The 13359-nt window shown below is 36.1% G+C and overlaps 4 protein-coding genes and 1 non-coding gene across 7 annotated transcripts; all 5 read left to right on the forward strand.

The window, feature by feature from the left end:
• The first annotated feature begins 994 nt into the window (after positions 1–994).
• Positions 995–5111, forward strand: LOC106454847 (GATA transcription factor 18-like). The gene is made up of 2 exons (XM_013896937.3): positions 995–4222; positions 4598–5111. The coding sequence occupies exons 1-2, from the start codon at positions 3713–3715 to the stop codon at positions 4958–4960; spliced, it is 873 nt and encodes a 290-aa protein (XP_013752391.1). The 5' UTR covers positions 995–3712; the 3' UTR covers positions 4961–5111.
• Positions 5112–6160: 1049 nt separating this feature from the next.
• Positions 6161–7897, forward strand: LOC106451354 (DNA-3-methyladenine glycosylase 1). 3 transcript variants are annotated; one of them, XM_048741032.1, is made up of 2 exons: positions 6161–7298; positions 7507–7897. In XM_048741032.1, exon 1 carries the CDS (start codon positions 6462–6464, stop codon positions 7287–7289), a length of 828 nt encoding a protein of 275 aa, XP_048596989.1. In that variant the 5' UTR covers positions 6161–6461; the 3' UTR covers positions 7290–7298; positions 7507–7897. The 3 variants fall into 3 exon arrangements, 2 of the variants coding, with proteins under 2 accessions (XP_048596989.1, XP_013748728.1); XR_001289558.3 differs by having other exon boundaries at positions 6162–7378; positions 7554–7897; XM_013893274.3 differs by having other exon boundaries at positions 6165–7298; positions 7554–7897.
• A 970-nt stretch (positions 7898–8867) lies between these two features.
• LOC106454848 (zinc-finger homeodomain protein 7) lies at positions 8868–12136 on the forward strand. Its single transcript, XM_013896938.3, has 2 exons — positions 8868–9244; positions 9385–12136. The coding sequence occupies exon 2, from the start codon at positions 9396–9398 to the stop codon at positions 10053–10055; it is 660 nt and encodes a 219-aa protein (XP_013752392.1). The 5' UTR covers positions 8868–9244; positions 9385–9395; the 3' UTR covers positions 10056–12136.
• Positions 10287–10360, forward strand: TRNAN-GUU. The gene has a single exon. It is a non-coding gene; the product is annotated as a tRNA-Asn (tRNA).
• LOC106454849 lies at positions 11573–12136 on the forward strand. The gene has a single exon (XM_013896939.3). The coding sequence runs from the start codon at positions 11573–11575 to the stop codon at positions 11912–11914; it is 342 nt and encodes a 113-aa protein (XP_013752393.1). The 3' UTR covers positions 11915–12136.
• Positions 12137–13359: the final 1223 nt, after the last annotated feature.

Consider the following 13359-nt stretch of genomic DNA (forward strand, 5'->3'; position numbering starts at 1 on the left):
TTTAGCTATAGAGGAAAATAATTTTATCATGTGGTATTACTATTAGGTGTAATGATTTAAGAGGTGGTGGGTCCAATAGCTTTTTCTTTGTTTCTTTTCAATAGTTCAAGATCAAATTTATGGGGAGTATTATTAGTTCTTTGACCTTTCCTTTTTAGAGAGTCCTTCTTTGACCCATCAAGATTCAAGAGTCGAATCTCTCTCTTGCTAAGCTAACATGAAAAATGAAAAATGAAAAATATAAAATATAGAATAAAAAGGAGATATATAATTCATACAAGTGTATGGATAGGCTTATTGGACTGTTGCTTTGATGATTCTGGGAAGGTACTTCACTTGAATAGAGGGGATTCTTCCCTTTATCTTTTGGGTTATTCACAATCTAATCTATTAGCTTTTCTTTTCATGCAATATTTTTCTTGTTACTCTAAAAATTCATCCAAATCTTCCTGGATATTCTCATGTCATTATGATTCTAACTTCGTGTTCTCTTCATTAAAATTCCCACAAGGAATTGGATTCTCATAGGATTTCGATACGTTACCAAACCATATCATGACCATGATTGTTGTTCTAATTAACTTCTAACGAGACCACTGAATATTTTTCGCCAGACGTTATATTTCACTAAGATTATTGAGAATGTTTTATACATTGTGTTTTTTCTCAACTTTATGATATAATTTCATAGCATGTTTTATATGTATCTCGCTTTTTTTAACAACTCCAATGTACTTTTCTTCTATACTTCAAAACAAAGTAATTCTACATTAGAGTTGAGTTTTGTTAATAATTTTATTGTATATTGCAAAACTGAGTAATGAATAAAAATGAAATAACACTATTAGCTATTTTTTAGATTAATTTAAAATTTATTCTATTGTAAGTTAAAATTATAATAAGATTAAAAATATGGGTTAATTTGCTAGATGACTATAACGGGAAAAATATTAGTTTTGTAGTAAGAAAGTAGAGAGAGATAGTAAGGGAAATGAAGAGAGAGATGATTATATGGTTAGATGATGAAATATAGTTTTTTTTTATTATAGGGTCAAATTTCCTATAAATATTTATCCTAAAATATACAGTACAAATGGAACGAGCTTGAAAATCCTCTTAGAATGCAAGTTGGGCATTAGAACATCTCCAATGTATAATTCCATTTTTTTCTTCAAAATGGAGTAAAAGTGAAAATAGAGTAAACTTTCTCCAACTCTACTTCATTTTCCACTTCATAATGCAGTGATGAACAAACAAAAAATAGATTACTCCATTTATGGAGTAAATTTCATTATGGAGTGAGATATGAAGTTGAGTTAAAGCATTTTTTACTCCATATTCACTTTTATTTCATTTTAGAGAAAAAAAATAGAGTAGAGATGAAGATGCCCTTACATCCTCCAATATGGTGTCGGTTCTAATCATCTAGCTTATCCAAAAATTAAAATAAAATATTGTGATTCTCATTATATAGTTAATCCACCCAAATTAAATACCACTCTGATTATGTGACCTTTAGAGCATCTCCAATGTATATCTTTATATTAGCAAATCCAACTCTATAATAGAGATCTTTATTTTAGAAGAAAATATAGAAGAATCCTACTTTTTACCTCTATATTTAGAGATGAAAATAACAAATCTCTATATTTTCCCCTATAAATAGAGGAATTCTATTATAAAAGCATACATTGAAGCAAATTCACCTCTATAATAAAGTTTTTCTATTTTGGAGAAAAATATAGAAATAAAAATAAAGGTGGGTTGGAGATGGTCTCACATGGTGTGACTGAATACTTTTTTATATGCCATCCTTCAATGGTCACGTAAAAGCCCCCCGTAACACTCACAAATATCAAAACTTAATATTTTTTCTTTCAGATTTTAGTATTTTTCTTCTTATTAGTATTAGGCATTTGCAAGGTTTTTTTATTTTATTTTTATCAGGTAAAAAATTTCATTGTCAAATATTTCGCAAGACTAAAAATGATATTTGAAAACGTAGAAAGAATATATAATTGGATTATGTATATATCTTTGAAAAACTTACATATAGGTAAGAAAATAATAGATACATCATTCCATCACCACTGCTGCCTATATATGCAACTGAATGGTTTCTCCTATCTTCTATCTGCAAATGTAACAATCGAGTGTCCACGATTTGAAGAAATGGAGGGTTTTAATTAATTAAAGCATAAACATAAACATACACAAGTTCAGAAAAACAAAACAAATCCAATTAAATAAGGGAAGAAGACTAGTATTCGTTGACGACAAGAGTAGAGTAGACTCTAGCTATAGCTACAAGTTTTGAAGAAATCTAATAACCAAATCTCAGTCATTTTACTTACATCATCATGGATCATCATTAACCACATGAGGCTGAGCAGATATCGAACGTGTGACTGCGATGTGGAAGTAAAAGGACGAGGCAACGCGCGAGTTGGCAGGTGCGCGTGAGATTAGGGTTTTAGGGCAGAAATACGGAAAGAGACAGAGATTTATTTGGAAGAGAACAAATAAAAAATCAAAATTTGATCCTCGTGATCGGAGATTTTTTGCAGTGATGACTGTACTCTTCTTCATCTCCTCTCTCACCCCTTGTCACGTGGGCTAAATTTTGACCATCAACATCACATCACTCTCTCCTTCTTCTACTTCTTCGAGTATTTTGCATGTTTGGTTTTACTCCACAAGAAGATAATTTCAAATCCTTTTTACAATTATGTAAGATATAGGAAACATTCGTGTGTGAGTGACATAATCATTAGTACTTTTAAAAGTAATAATCAATTAACAAGAGTTTGTATGTATGATATATGGTTGTCCAAAACTTGCATGTTTTTCAACCGATCCCACCATCTCATTTATTAACACTAAGATCTAACCAAAGTTTTTTTTGTCAAACAGATCTAGCCAAAGTTTATTCTGAAGATTATCGAAGCCTCTAAATGAATGATTTCGATTTTCTACATAGTTTCGAGCTTTTCTTAATTACAAATCTATTTAAATTTCCCCTGTAATTTTTTTTTTCATAACTCGTGAATCATCGAATAGAAGTTTACACTAATTCTCGTAATTTGGGAAAGAGCCGTGTATTAGCGTTACTAAATTCGTTATTTTCAGGGTAGACCATCCAGACCATATAATACTATATTACCACTAAGTACATTTGTTTGTCTTCTACATATTTTTATAATGTATGTCGTCATGTAATTTCTATACCTTGTCATCCTTTTTTTTGTAAGGGCTAATCACCTCCTTAAGGAATGTCTTTGTTATACTAAATATAGAAAAACATGAGCTAATTAACTCAAAATAAGTCTATTTGATTCAATTGATTATCGACATAGTCAGATACCGTAAGTTTATTTTTTTACTTTGCTGTAAAACTTGATGAACTGGTACATCGTATTTTGTAATAAAAAAACATTTAAAAGCAAACTAACCCCACTTGATTAAATGATACTATAAATTAATATGTTCTTCGTAAAAAGCTGCGTCCCCACATATTCTATTGATTTTAAATATTCGTTTTACTAAAAACCTGCGTATACACTTCTGATTCTATATATAGGTGTGAGACCCTCTTCTATTTTCTTCACTTCACTCCACTCCAACGTAAAAACCTGCTACTTCAATCTATCTCTTCAGAGTTTCTTTATCTTCTCTTAATTTACACTTAGGGTTTTCAAAGTTAGAGAGAGAGATGATGCAGACTCCCTACAATACTTCAATGCAGGGGCAGTATTGTCATTCTTGCGGAATGTTCCACCACCACAACCAAAGCAGCTGCTACAACAACAACAACTCCAACGCCGGCTCTTACTCAACGGTCTTTTCCATGCAAAGCGGCGGCGTTTACGAGCCTAATGGCGAGGATTATTACTCTTCCTCCGTCGTTGACTGCACTCTCTCTCTTGGAACTCCTTCCACACGCCTTTGTGAGGAGGATGAGAAACGCAGACGCTCTACTCCTTCTGGTGCGTCTTCTTGCATCTCCAACTTCTGGGACTTGCTTCAAAACAAAAACAACAACAACTCCAAAATGACGCCTAGTAACGTTCCTTCTTACTCCATTGCTAATTCCATCAAGCCAGGACGCGGTTGCTCCGGTGGCAACGGCAGCGGCGGTGGCGACTCTCTCCTTGCCAGACGCTGTGCCAACTGTGACACAACCTCAACTCCACTATGGAGAAATGGTCCTAGAGGCCCTAAGGTAGCCTATTAATACGCAACAAAATGAATTTTCTTGTGGATAATCAACAAATAAAACAATGATTGCAAAAAAGTATACATTTCACCTGTTTTTCTCTTTTTTTTTTCGTACTCTTTAACGGATTTTTACTGTGAATATAACTCTACTTATTGTATACATCATTGAATAGTGCTTTTGATGGTTAATTAAGTGTTGGACATGTTTTTGAAACTTTCAAATGCGACCTCTTATATAAATAAAAAGATATTTGAACCGAAGTTATTTCATCCTTCAAAAAAAAAAAAAAATCCGATTCTCATAAGCTTTATTTATTGAAAACGACATTAAATTGTGATATTGATGGTTAAATGATATGGATGTTTTTGGAATTTACAGTCCCTATGCAACGCATGCGGCATTCGTTTCAAAAAGGAAGAGAGAAGAACCACGGCGGCTTCAGTGAACGCGGTCGTCGGAGCTGCACCCGTAGCAGTTGATCATTACAGTCATCACAACGCCGGCTACAACAACTACAGTATTGCAACTGGTAACAACAATAATGGTACTTCGTGGGGTCATCACACGACTCAGAGGGTTCCGTGCAACTATCCGGCAAACGAGATTAGGTTCATGGATGATTACGGCGGCGCTGGAGCTAATAACTGTGATTCTGATGGTGGTCACGGCGGCGTTCCGTTTCTTTCGTGGAGGCTTAATGTGGCGGATAGGGCAAGTCTTGTCCATGACTTCACCAGATAAAAAAAGGAAAGAGCAATTTACGTTAGATTTTAAAATTTCCATGTGGTTTTTATTATATTATGTCTAATTTAAAAAAAAAAAGTAAGAAATGTTTGGAAAAAAAAGATAGAAGTGACGATGTTAATGGTATTGAAAGCGACGGTCTAACTTATTGTTTATCTATAAAGTAGAGCTGTGATCAATTTTAAAATTTCGACTTTCTATTTTCATTTTCAGAATTTAAACCTCTTCCTCTATGGGAAATTTCTCTGCCTTTAGCCTTTGAAATGAATAGTATGGTGAATGTGAATATCACACATAAAATACATGGATTGATGTAATCATGACTTTAGTAAGAAAAAAGAGTTTGTAGTTCAGAGAAAAACACAGGCCAAAAATAAAGACATAGGATACAACTATTTTAATGTATATAGTTTTGTGGTTGGAAGGATAAGTTTCAGTTCCAGCTGAGTCTCTGAATTTCACAACTGAGACTTTAATTATTATTGTGTGTGTGTTTAATTGATTAAAAACTAAATAAAATAAAAATTTGGAGATTGAAATCTGATCGTCGAATAAGGAGATTAGATTCTGATCGTACCAATGTGGGTTTACTCATGTCTGTGGTACTGTTGTGTGTTCAGTATGGATCAGAGCATTGTAGTGATTTAATGAACTTATTTTTGTCGTATTATGCTCTATTTTTCTCTCTCCTCCTTCATATATTGACCGTCGTTTTGTCTTTAATCAATTTACCTCATCTTGACCTTATGTTCGTGTCAATATGCGCTCAACAGAATATTTTCATTTGTTTTTATATAGTTTCTACTGAACCGATTCTGCAGCATTGTTTGTACTAATCTACCAGCTTTTTAATCTACTGTGCACGATCACACAAAATCTCATTGTTATACTAATAATTATTTTGATATTTTGTATTATTAAACTTTCTTCAATATCTAAGTTTGATATCTTAACCATGTAGTGATATCCAAGACTAAGGTGAAACAAGGCGTAGTTTTATTGATGTTATTCAATTATTGTCAATATCTAAGTTGCTATTGTTTAGGCAAATGGAGAGATAACCATGTTGTATGGCTGGCTAATTACAAAACCCAAAGTCAAGAGTGGTAGTATAATATTGTCTCTCTATAGATTAGACTTTGGCCAAAGTACATTGTTAACAAAAAAAAGATGATAATCTACCACATGTGCGAGATCACAAGCTTCAGAAAAATCGGGCTAAAATGAGCGTTATTAAGATTTGTATTAGGCTTTGCGCAAGGATATAGAAATCAGAGCCACTAATGAGCTCAATGGTATCGACGACCTGCAGTGTGTAATTCAGTCCAAAACGTATTATTGGACTATTTAGGGGCCGATTGATAATTATCGAGGCCCATTAAGAGCCCCAACAAAGAGTTTGATTGGGCTTAAGACGAATGACTTCTCTCCGACAGTGAACTGCTAACGAGTTTTGACGATCATCATCACAGAACCACAGACCAATCCTGTCGTCGCCATGTCTCTCCGTAAAACCCTAACCGCATTAAGCCGACCTCCGTCGCCAATCTCCGCCGTCAATCTCGAAGCTGCAGAGCCCTCTCGCTCTTCACAAATCACTTTCCGACCCCGTAAACTCCGGAGAGTTTCGTTAGATGATCTGAATCCGTCGCCGACGACGATCACCGCGTCTCCTCTATCCTCGAAGTCGACGGTTGATATCGCGCTCCGCCACCTCCTAATCTCCGACGAGCTCCTCGGAGGAGTAATCTCGGCTCACAACACTCCCCCCGTGTTCGAATCAACCAGCACACCGTTCCTCTCCCTAGCGAGATCCATCCTCTACCAACAGCTCGCCACCAAGGCTGCGAAGTGCATCTACGATCGGTTCATCTCTCTGTTCCCCGGCGGAGAATCAGGTGTCCTCCCTGAGTCCGTCATCTCAGTCTCCGCCGTGGATCTTCGTAAGATCGGCGTCTCCGGGAGGAAAGCGAGCTACCTCCACGACTTAGCCGGAAAATACAAAAGCGGCGAGCTTTCCGATGAGATGATTCTGGAAATGAGCGATGGAGAGCTGACCGACCGGTTAACTTCGGTTAAGGGGATTGGAGTGTGGACGGTTCACATGTTCATGATATTCTCGCTTCACAGGCCTGATGTGTTGCCTGTGGGGGATCTCGGCGTGAGGAAAGGCGTGAAGGATCTTTACGGTTTGAAAAATCTTCCTGGTCCGTTGCAGATGGAGCAGCTTTGTGAGAAGTGGAGGCCTTTCAGGTCCGTTGGTTCATGGTACATGTGGAGACTCATCGAGTCTAACAAGACTTCTAAGACCAAGTTGTCTAAATAAACTAGTCAGGTAATAATACCCATCTCTGCCATTGAATGCCGGAGTATACTATAATTAGAAAGGAGAAGAGACATTAACATTTATTTGAAGTAAGTTTCCTGAATTGGTATATGCCTTATGATTAGTAGCTTTTTTTCCTTTGGAATAGATTCTGTCAATCTTCCCTAATCCATGAACCTCGTTTTCATTTTTTTTTTGATGTTTCTTCTATATCTAGCATAATTGGTTGTAATTAATCTTGGGGGTCATTGATTGCATACTCAGGGCACACTTCTTCTTGGTCGGTCAGGACAGCTAATCTCTCACCTTGTGATGAAGAAGCTATTCCACGCCCATCAACCACTTGTTGTTGCATCTTCGCTTCTCTTCCAAGCTTCACTTGCTGGAAAATCTTGAGTTTCGTTTTCCTGTCTTTGCGCAATTTAGAGCACGTGAGAGGAAAATGCATTTGTACTTTTAACAGTGTGGTGGTTGTAACTTGTGTACTACCGTAGAAATACATTATCAAAACTAGTTTCATTTTGCTTGGGTTCATTGTAACAACACTATTGGACTTCGGCCAATGTCTCCAGTGACCCAATTAAATTAATCAGAAAGCTTGGATCTGACTCTGCCATGTCATATATGTTCAACAAGTTACTAAAGTCTAAAGATTTGGCGGAGTTTCTATATGGCAAATCTATTTTTCATTCATTTCGCTATATTTGGTATATAAGACGATTATCATAAAGTGTAACACAGCTGTGGGAAAACACAGAATCTGAAAACAAGACGTGAGGCATGTGGAGATAAATGAAAAGTGCAGGTCTTTGTTTGTGCTTATGTGGACCAGCTTTTATTCCTTTTTCACTCAACCCCGTTCCACCAGAAAATTAATTTAACAAGTCTTCTCTTTCAAGACTTAAGAATTGCCCCTGTTTAGTTATTGCTAAAGCTTGTCCAGTAACCCTAGTTACGTTGGTATGGGAAGTTGAAGCTGTATTAAATACCAACTAATCTCCATGCAAATCTAAGTCATCACAGTTGTTGATACTGCTTATTTTTCTCATATTTATTGTAACATTAACTAGTTCGGATTGAGAAGTTTTGACGCCTGATAATTAAACAGAGATATTATGAGAGTGTATTTATACAAACAGTGGTCATATAATTGGTTTTATATCACTATTTTATGATATATCAGACTTTTTATATATGTAAATGTGAACTACTCCTTAACACCCGATTTCAATTTGATTTATATATCAAATGACACATAATTCAACTAAACTAAAATCATTAACTGAGTTTCTTCTCCATTTCTCTTTCCACAGTCTGAAATGAATTGGCGAATCTACCATGAATTCGTAATTTTAGTCAGATTTTTTAATTTGCCCCCGTTAAAATTTATAATTATAAAGATTTGGACAGTGTTTGATAGTTTTGCCCCTGATCAAATCTTGTTCTAGATCCGCCACTCTGAAGTCTTTACTAGTTGGTAAATAGTTTGACTAACCTAGGGTTTTTGCAGACACGCATTAATTAGTAGCCCCAATAAAATTTGTCACAAAAGAAAATGGAGAAAAGTAGACACATGCAATAATGGGAGATGGGCCAAAGTTGCAGGTAGTGAGAGATAACAAACACATGACAATGTCTCGAAATTAAGAGGCACCACCACTCACACACACTCTTCTCTCTCTCTCTACTCTCTACTCTCTAGTACGTTTTGAGTGTTTTTAAAATAACAATCAATACTTTGTTGGATTTTCATGTGAAATTAAACTTGATGGGTGATAGGAAACAGATGCACCCACGTCATCACCAGTCACCACCACCATTTCTACGTCTCTCCATCTTCTTTCAATTATCAGTCTCATCTTCCAAATCCACACTACTAGCTCTTTTGCTTTTTTTTTTTTTGAACTTATACTAGCTCTTTTGCTGAAACAATAAGATCTACAATCCCTATCCAGGTGAGACTAAACTCCATCAGCTTTCTTTTATAAGCCTTAATTAATAAGATAAGAACTAATCATTAACCACATGAGATAAGCTTTTCTGCATGCATTAGTGTGATAACTCTAAGTATTACGAAGTTGTCTTTTTTTTTCAGTCAAATTAACAATGGAGCATGGAGGAAAATGCAATGCAATTGCTACCACAACAAAAATCTCAACCAAAATCTTAGAAGCAAAACCACATACCAACTCTTATCCGAAAGCCAAACCCGGTTTAGATCCGACTTTACCTCCATTCTTGGTCAAGAAAGAAAACCATAAACCGAGTTCACGTGGTGACCAAGAAACCAAGTACAAGGAGTGCCAGAAGAACCACGCGGTCTCAACCGGAGGACACGTGGTGGACGGATGCTGCGAGTTCATGCCTGGAGGAGAAGAGGGCACACTCGGTGCGCTAAAATGCGCAGCATGCAGTTGCCACCGGAGTTTTCACCGGAAGGAAGTCTACGAACATATAAATAGTACACAAGAGCTGATGTCTCCGGCGTTTTACCGCAGTGGTAGCTTGTACAAGGCGATGATACAACCACGTGGATTGTATCTTCCGAAGAAGAAGAGGATAAGGACGAAGATCAATGAAGAACAAAAGGAAAAGATGAAGGAATTTGCAGAGAGGCTAGGGTGGAGGATCCTGAAGAAAGACGAAGAGGAGATCAATAAGTTCTGTAGGTTGGTGAATCTGAGAAGACAGGTTTTCAAAGTGTGGATGCATAATAACAAGCAAGCAATGAAGAGGAATGGTAACGCTTGTAATCTGCAAAAATGAAACTAAATTTTGGGTCTATAAGTTACTTTTGAATATGAATCCCTGATTATTTTATAGGATTGTAGATGCAAATCTGGACAACAGAAGAGTCTATTATGTTTTGATTTCTTATGTTTATGTGCGTTTTTAATTTTCTTAGTTTATGACTGCAACGAATTGAATAATTTTGATACATTTAATGGGATAAACGTTAACAAATAATTTTGTATTAAGACAACACAAATCAAATTAGCTGGAATAGCTCAGTTGGTTAGAGCGTGTGGCTGTTAACCACAAGGTCGGAGGTTCGACCCCTCCTTCTAGCGATTTTTTAAATTAGTTTGACTGTTTTGAAAAAAAATATAGGCTTAATCTTCATTCATATTGTATTGTGGAAGCCCAAACCAGGGACATCGTACGGTCCGAATTTAGCGTCGTTATATATTTGGTTCATACTTGCCATAGCGATTTAGTTAAACTGTTAAAGCGTACTCAAAACTGTGGACTTAATGTTTGGTCAAGAAGTTTATACATGTCTTTTCTTGATTTGTGGTTATTCCTGGTTGGTTTGAAGATGGCGAGGAATAGAGAACCAGAAAGCAACACTTCTTAGCAAAAGACGAACACCAAGAAGAACTTGCGTCGATCAAAAATGGTTTTTGCTTCTCTATTACAAAATATTTGTTCTGTTGCAACATACTGAAATTGAGTTACATACAGCAATCTTATTACCGAGTCTTCCTAGTGTATGATTATTGCTTCTTTCTTACAAGATGTTTAGCTTTTGTGTTATCTCATCTATTTTTAACGCAGCATGCTGTGACTGTGAGACGCACCGACTATGGCAATGTTGTAATCAGTGTTCTGCTCTATTTGAAAATGGAAAAATCTGATTTTAAAAAGAGCTTTCCCATCCTTTTAGACACGACCATGTCTAACTTCAAAAAAGGTTATAAAACAAGGAGAATTAATATGATCAGTCAAGTCCATCTGGATTTGGAAACAAATGCTTCCTATATTTCTTTGCAGATGGTTTCTGAGAGGTTTCTTTTGATCTTGTAAGTTCTGTAAGTTGTTGTAATCTTCTTTCGAGTCAAATTTATAAAGTTGCAACGTTTTTTTCTTGGTTCTAATAATAATAAGTTGTTGGAGGAGACAAATAAAGTTAGTTTTACACACGACAAGTTAGTCTAAACACTAAAGCCATTTTCCATTTCAATTTGTCTAGACGATGTAGACGTATAATAGTCAGCATAAAACACATTTGACCGGCGATTAAATAGGTTAAAATGTATACACCATGTAATACTAAGTCACTAACACATGCTTTTTATTAAACTATACACATATTTAATTTTATTAGTTGGAGATCTACACAAATATAAAAGTCAACAGATCTACTATTTTTCTTTTCATATCATAAAGCAAACTTGGCCTACATACTTAAATAAACACAACCACCAAGAGAAAGATTCAAGAACACACCTAACCAAGAAAAGAAGAAAAACTCATTAACTTTTTTTCCCCATCATACAACCATGTTTAGAGCCATGAGCACCAGGAAAGTCCACGGCGGCTACGAAAAGCTCGTGGAAGATGAACCGAAGTTGAAGCGGGTCACGAGCGTTCCGGCTAGTGTTTATGGTAATTCAAGAAACCCGGTTCAAGAGGAGGTGAAGAAGACACCGACGGTGAAACCAACCGGTGGTTCTGTTCATCCCTTGCTAAGTTTCTTCGACGTACGTTTTCAGAAGAAGAAGAAGAAAACCAAGAAGAGTTTGGCCACGGCGAAACCAGAGTTTGCGAGGTATATGGCGTATGTTAAGGAAGGAGGTGTGTGGGATCCTAATTCTAACGCACCGGTGATTCATTATAGATAGAATCATGGAGGAAGAGGAATAAAGACTTGTATTTCTTTTATATATATTATCTATTGAAAAAAGAAGAAAAATAGTTCTTGGTTCTATTCAAAAGATGGATCAAAAGTTCAAAACTATGAATTTCTCATGTTTTATGAATTGATGTATTAAAAAAGGTTTGTTTAGTACACTTTCATTGAGTTACTGCCTACACGAATAATATAAATTCAAGGTTCATGAGCTTATTATGGTTTAATAACTTGGTTTTTAGAAAGGAAAAGTAAACGATTTGTTGATGAGAATCAAATCAACTGGTAGTTGCTGATATAGGAGGTCCAGAGTTGTTTGCTTTGAATCAGGTTCTATAATCTTGATTTCATACCTTTAGTTTCTGTTATAAAAAATTAAAATAAAGGAGGAAAGTTTAGCTGACTAAGAGCATCCTTATTGCTAGGACCAAGATTTAGTTTCTTAGGATAGTTTATTAATATATGAGCATTAAGAGACAATGTTAAGATACTTGCATAAGAGTGTAGATTATTGGTAGATACGTTTTTAGGTTCTTAGTTAAATAGTAATCATATAACGGAGGACAGAGGAGTGAGAGATACCTGGTTTACAATCGATTCGGCGGAGAGATCGGTGGACTGAGTGGTCGGTTGAAATCGGCGGAGAGATCGCCGTCGACTGAGAGACCACGAGAGAACGGAGACGATGTGAATGATTACGAGAACGGAGAGATCGTCGTCAACTGAGAGACCACGAGAGAACGGATCGGTGTGGAGTGAGGGGTGGGTAGAAATCGGCGGAGATCACTCCGTGGAGTGAGGGGTCGGTTGAAATCGGCCGAGATCATGTGCTCTGGTGAAGTCGCCGAGGAGAGAGAGAAGGAGAGAACGGAGACGAAGAAAATGATTTACACACAGTTCACGCGACTTTCCTTACCCCGTTCGGTCTTGCTCTCTACCGATGACACGTGCCCTTAAGGACGTGCATAAAACACTTCTTAATTAACAAACGTCTTCATCGTTTTTAACTTATTTTGATTTAATTTTCGTGTTTTAATACCTAAGATACGCCGATAATCATGCTCTAAGGTAGACTAATTGGTAAAGTTGTCTCCGGTAAAGTTCTGCTCTTCCCAGGCTCGAATCCATACATTTATTTGATCAAAAAAAAAAGGAGGAAAGTTTCAAATTTCAAAATCTCAATGGCAAAAGCCAAAAACATTTGAGTTTTTCTTCTGATGAAATAGTAAACTTATTAGAAAAGATTATAATAATGAGTGAGGTAGTCAGTCTCCTTCATTCTGAAGACCATATTTTAAAAACTATTTTGTTTTTTTTTAACAAATCTGAATACTCGTGTAAACGTGTTCACATGGGTCACGTTTATGAAATGGCTCTAAAATATCAAATTCCAGCTAAGAAGAAAACAAAAGCAACTTATAAAATAGTTTTCAAATC

This window comes from Brassica napus, chromosome A9 (genome assembly GCF_020379485.1).
Source record: "Brassica napus cultivar Da-Ae chromosome A9, Da-Ae, whole genome shotgun sequence".
NCBI classification, from domain to species: Eukaryota; Viridiplantae; Streptophyta; class Magnoliopsida; order Brassicales; family Brassicaceae; genus Brassica; species Brassica napus.

Coding starts and splice junctions, on each gene's coding strand:
- LOC106454847 (XM_013896937.3), top strand. CDS start 3,713: ATGATGCAGACTCCCTACAATACTTCAATGCAGGGGCAGTATTGTCAT. Junction 4,223..4,597: donor ATGGTCCTAGAGGCCCTAAG/GTAGCCTATTAA, acceptor TGGAATTTACAG/TCCCTATGCAACGCATGCGG.
- LOC106451354 (XM_048741032.1), top strand. CDS start 6,462: ATGTCTCTCCGTAAAACCCTAACCGCATTAAGCCGACCTCCGTCGCCA.
- LOC106454848 (XM_013896938.3), top strand. CDS start 9,396: ATGGAGCATGGAGGAAAATGCAATGCAATTGCTACCACAACAAAAATC.
- LOC106454849 (XM_013896939.3), top strand. CDS start 11,573: ATGTTTAGAGCCATGAGCACCAGGAAAGTCCACGGCGGCTACGAAAAG.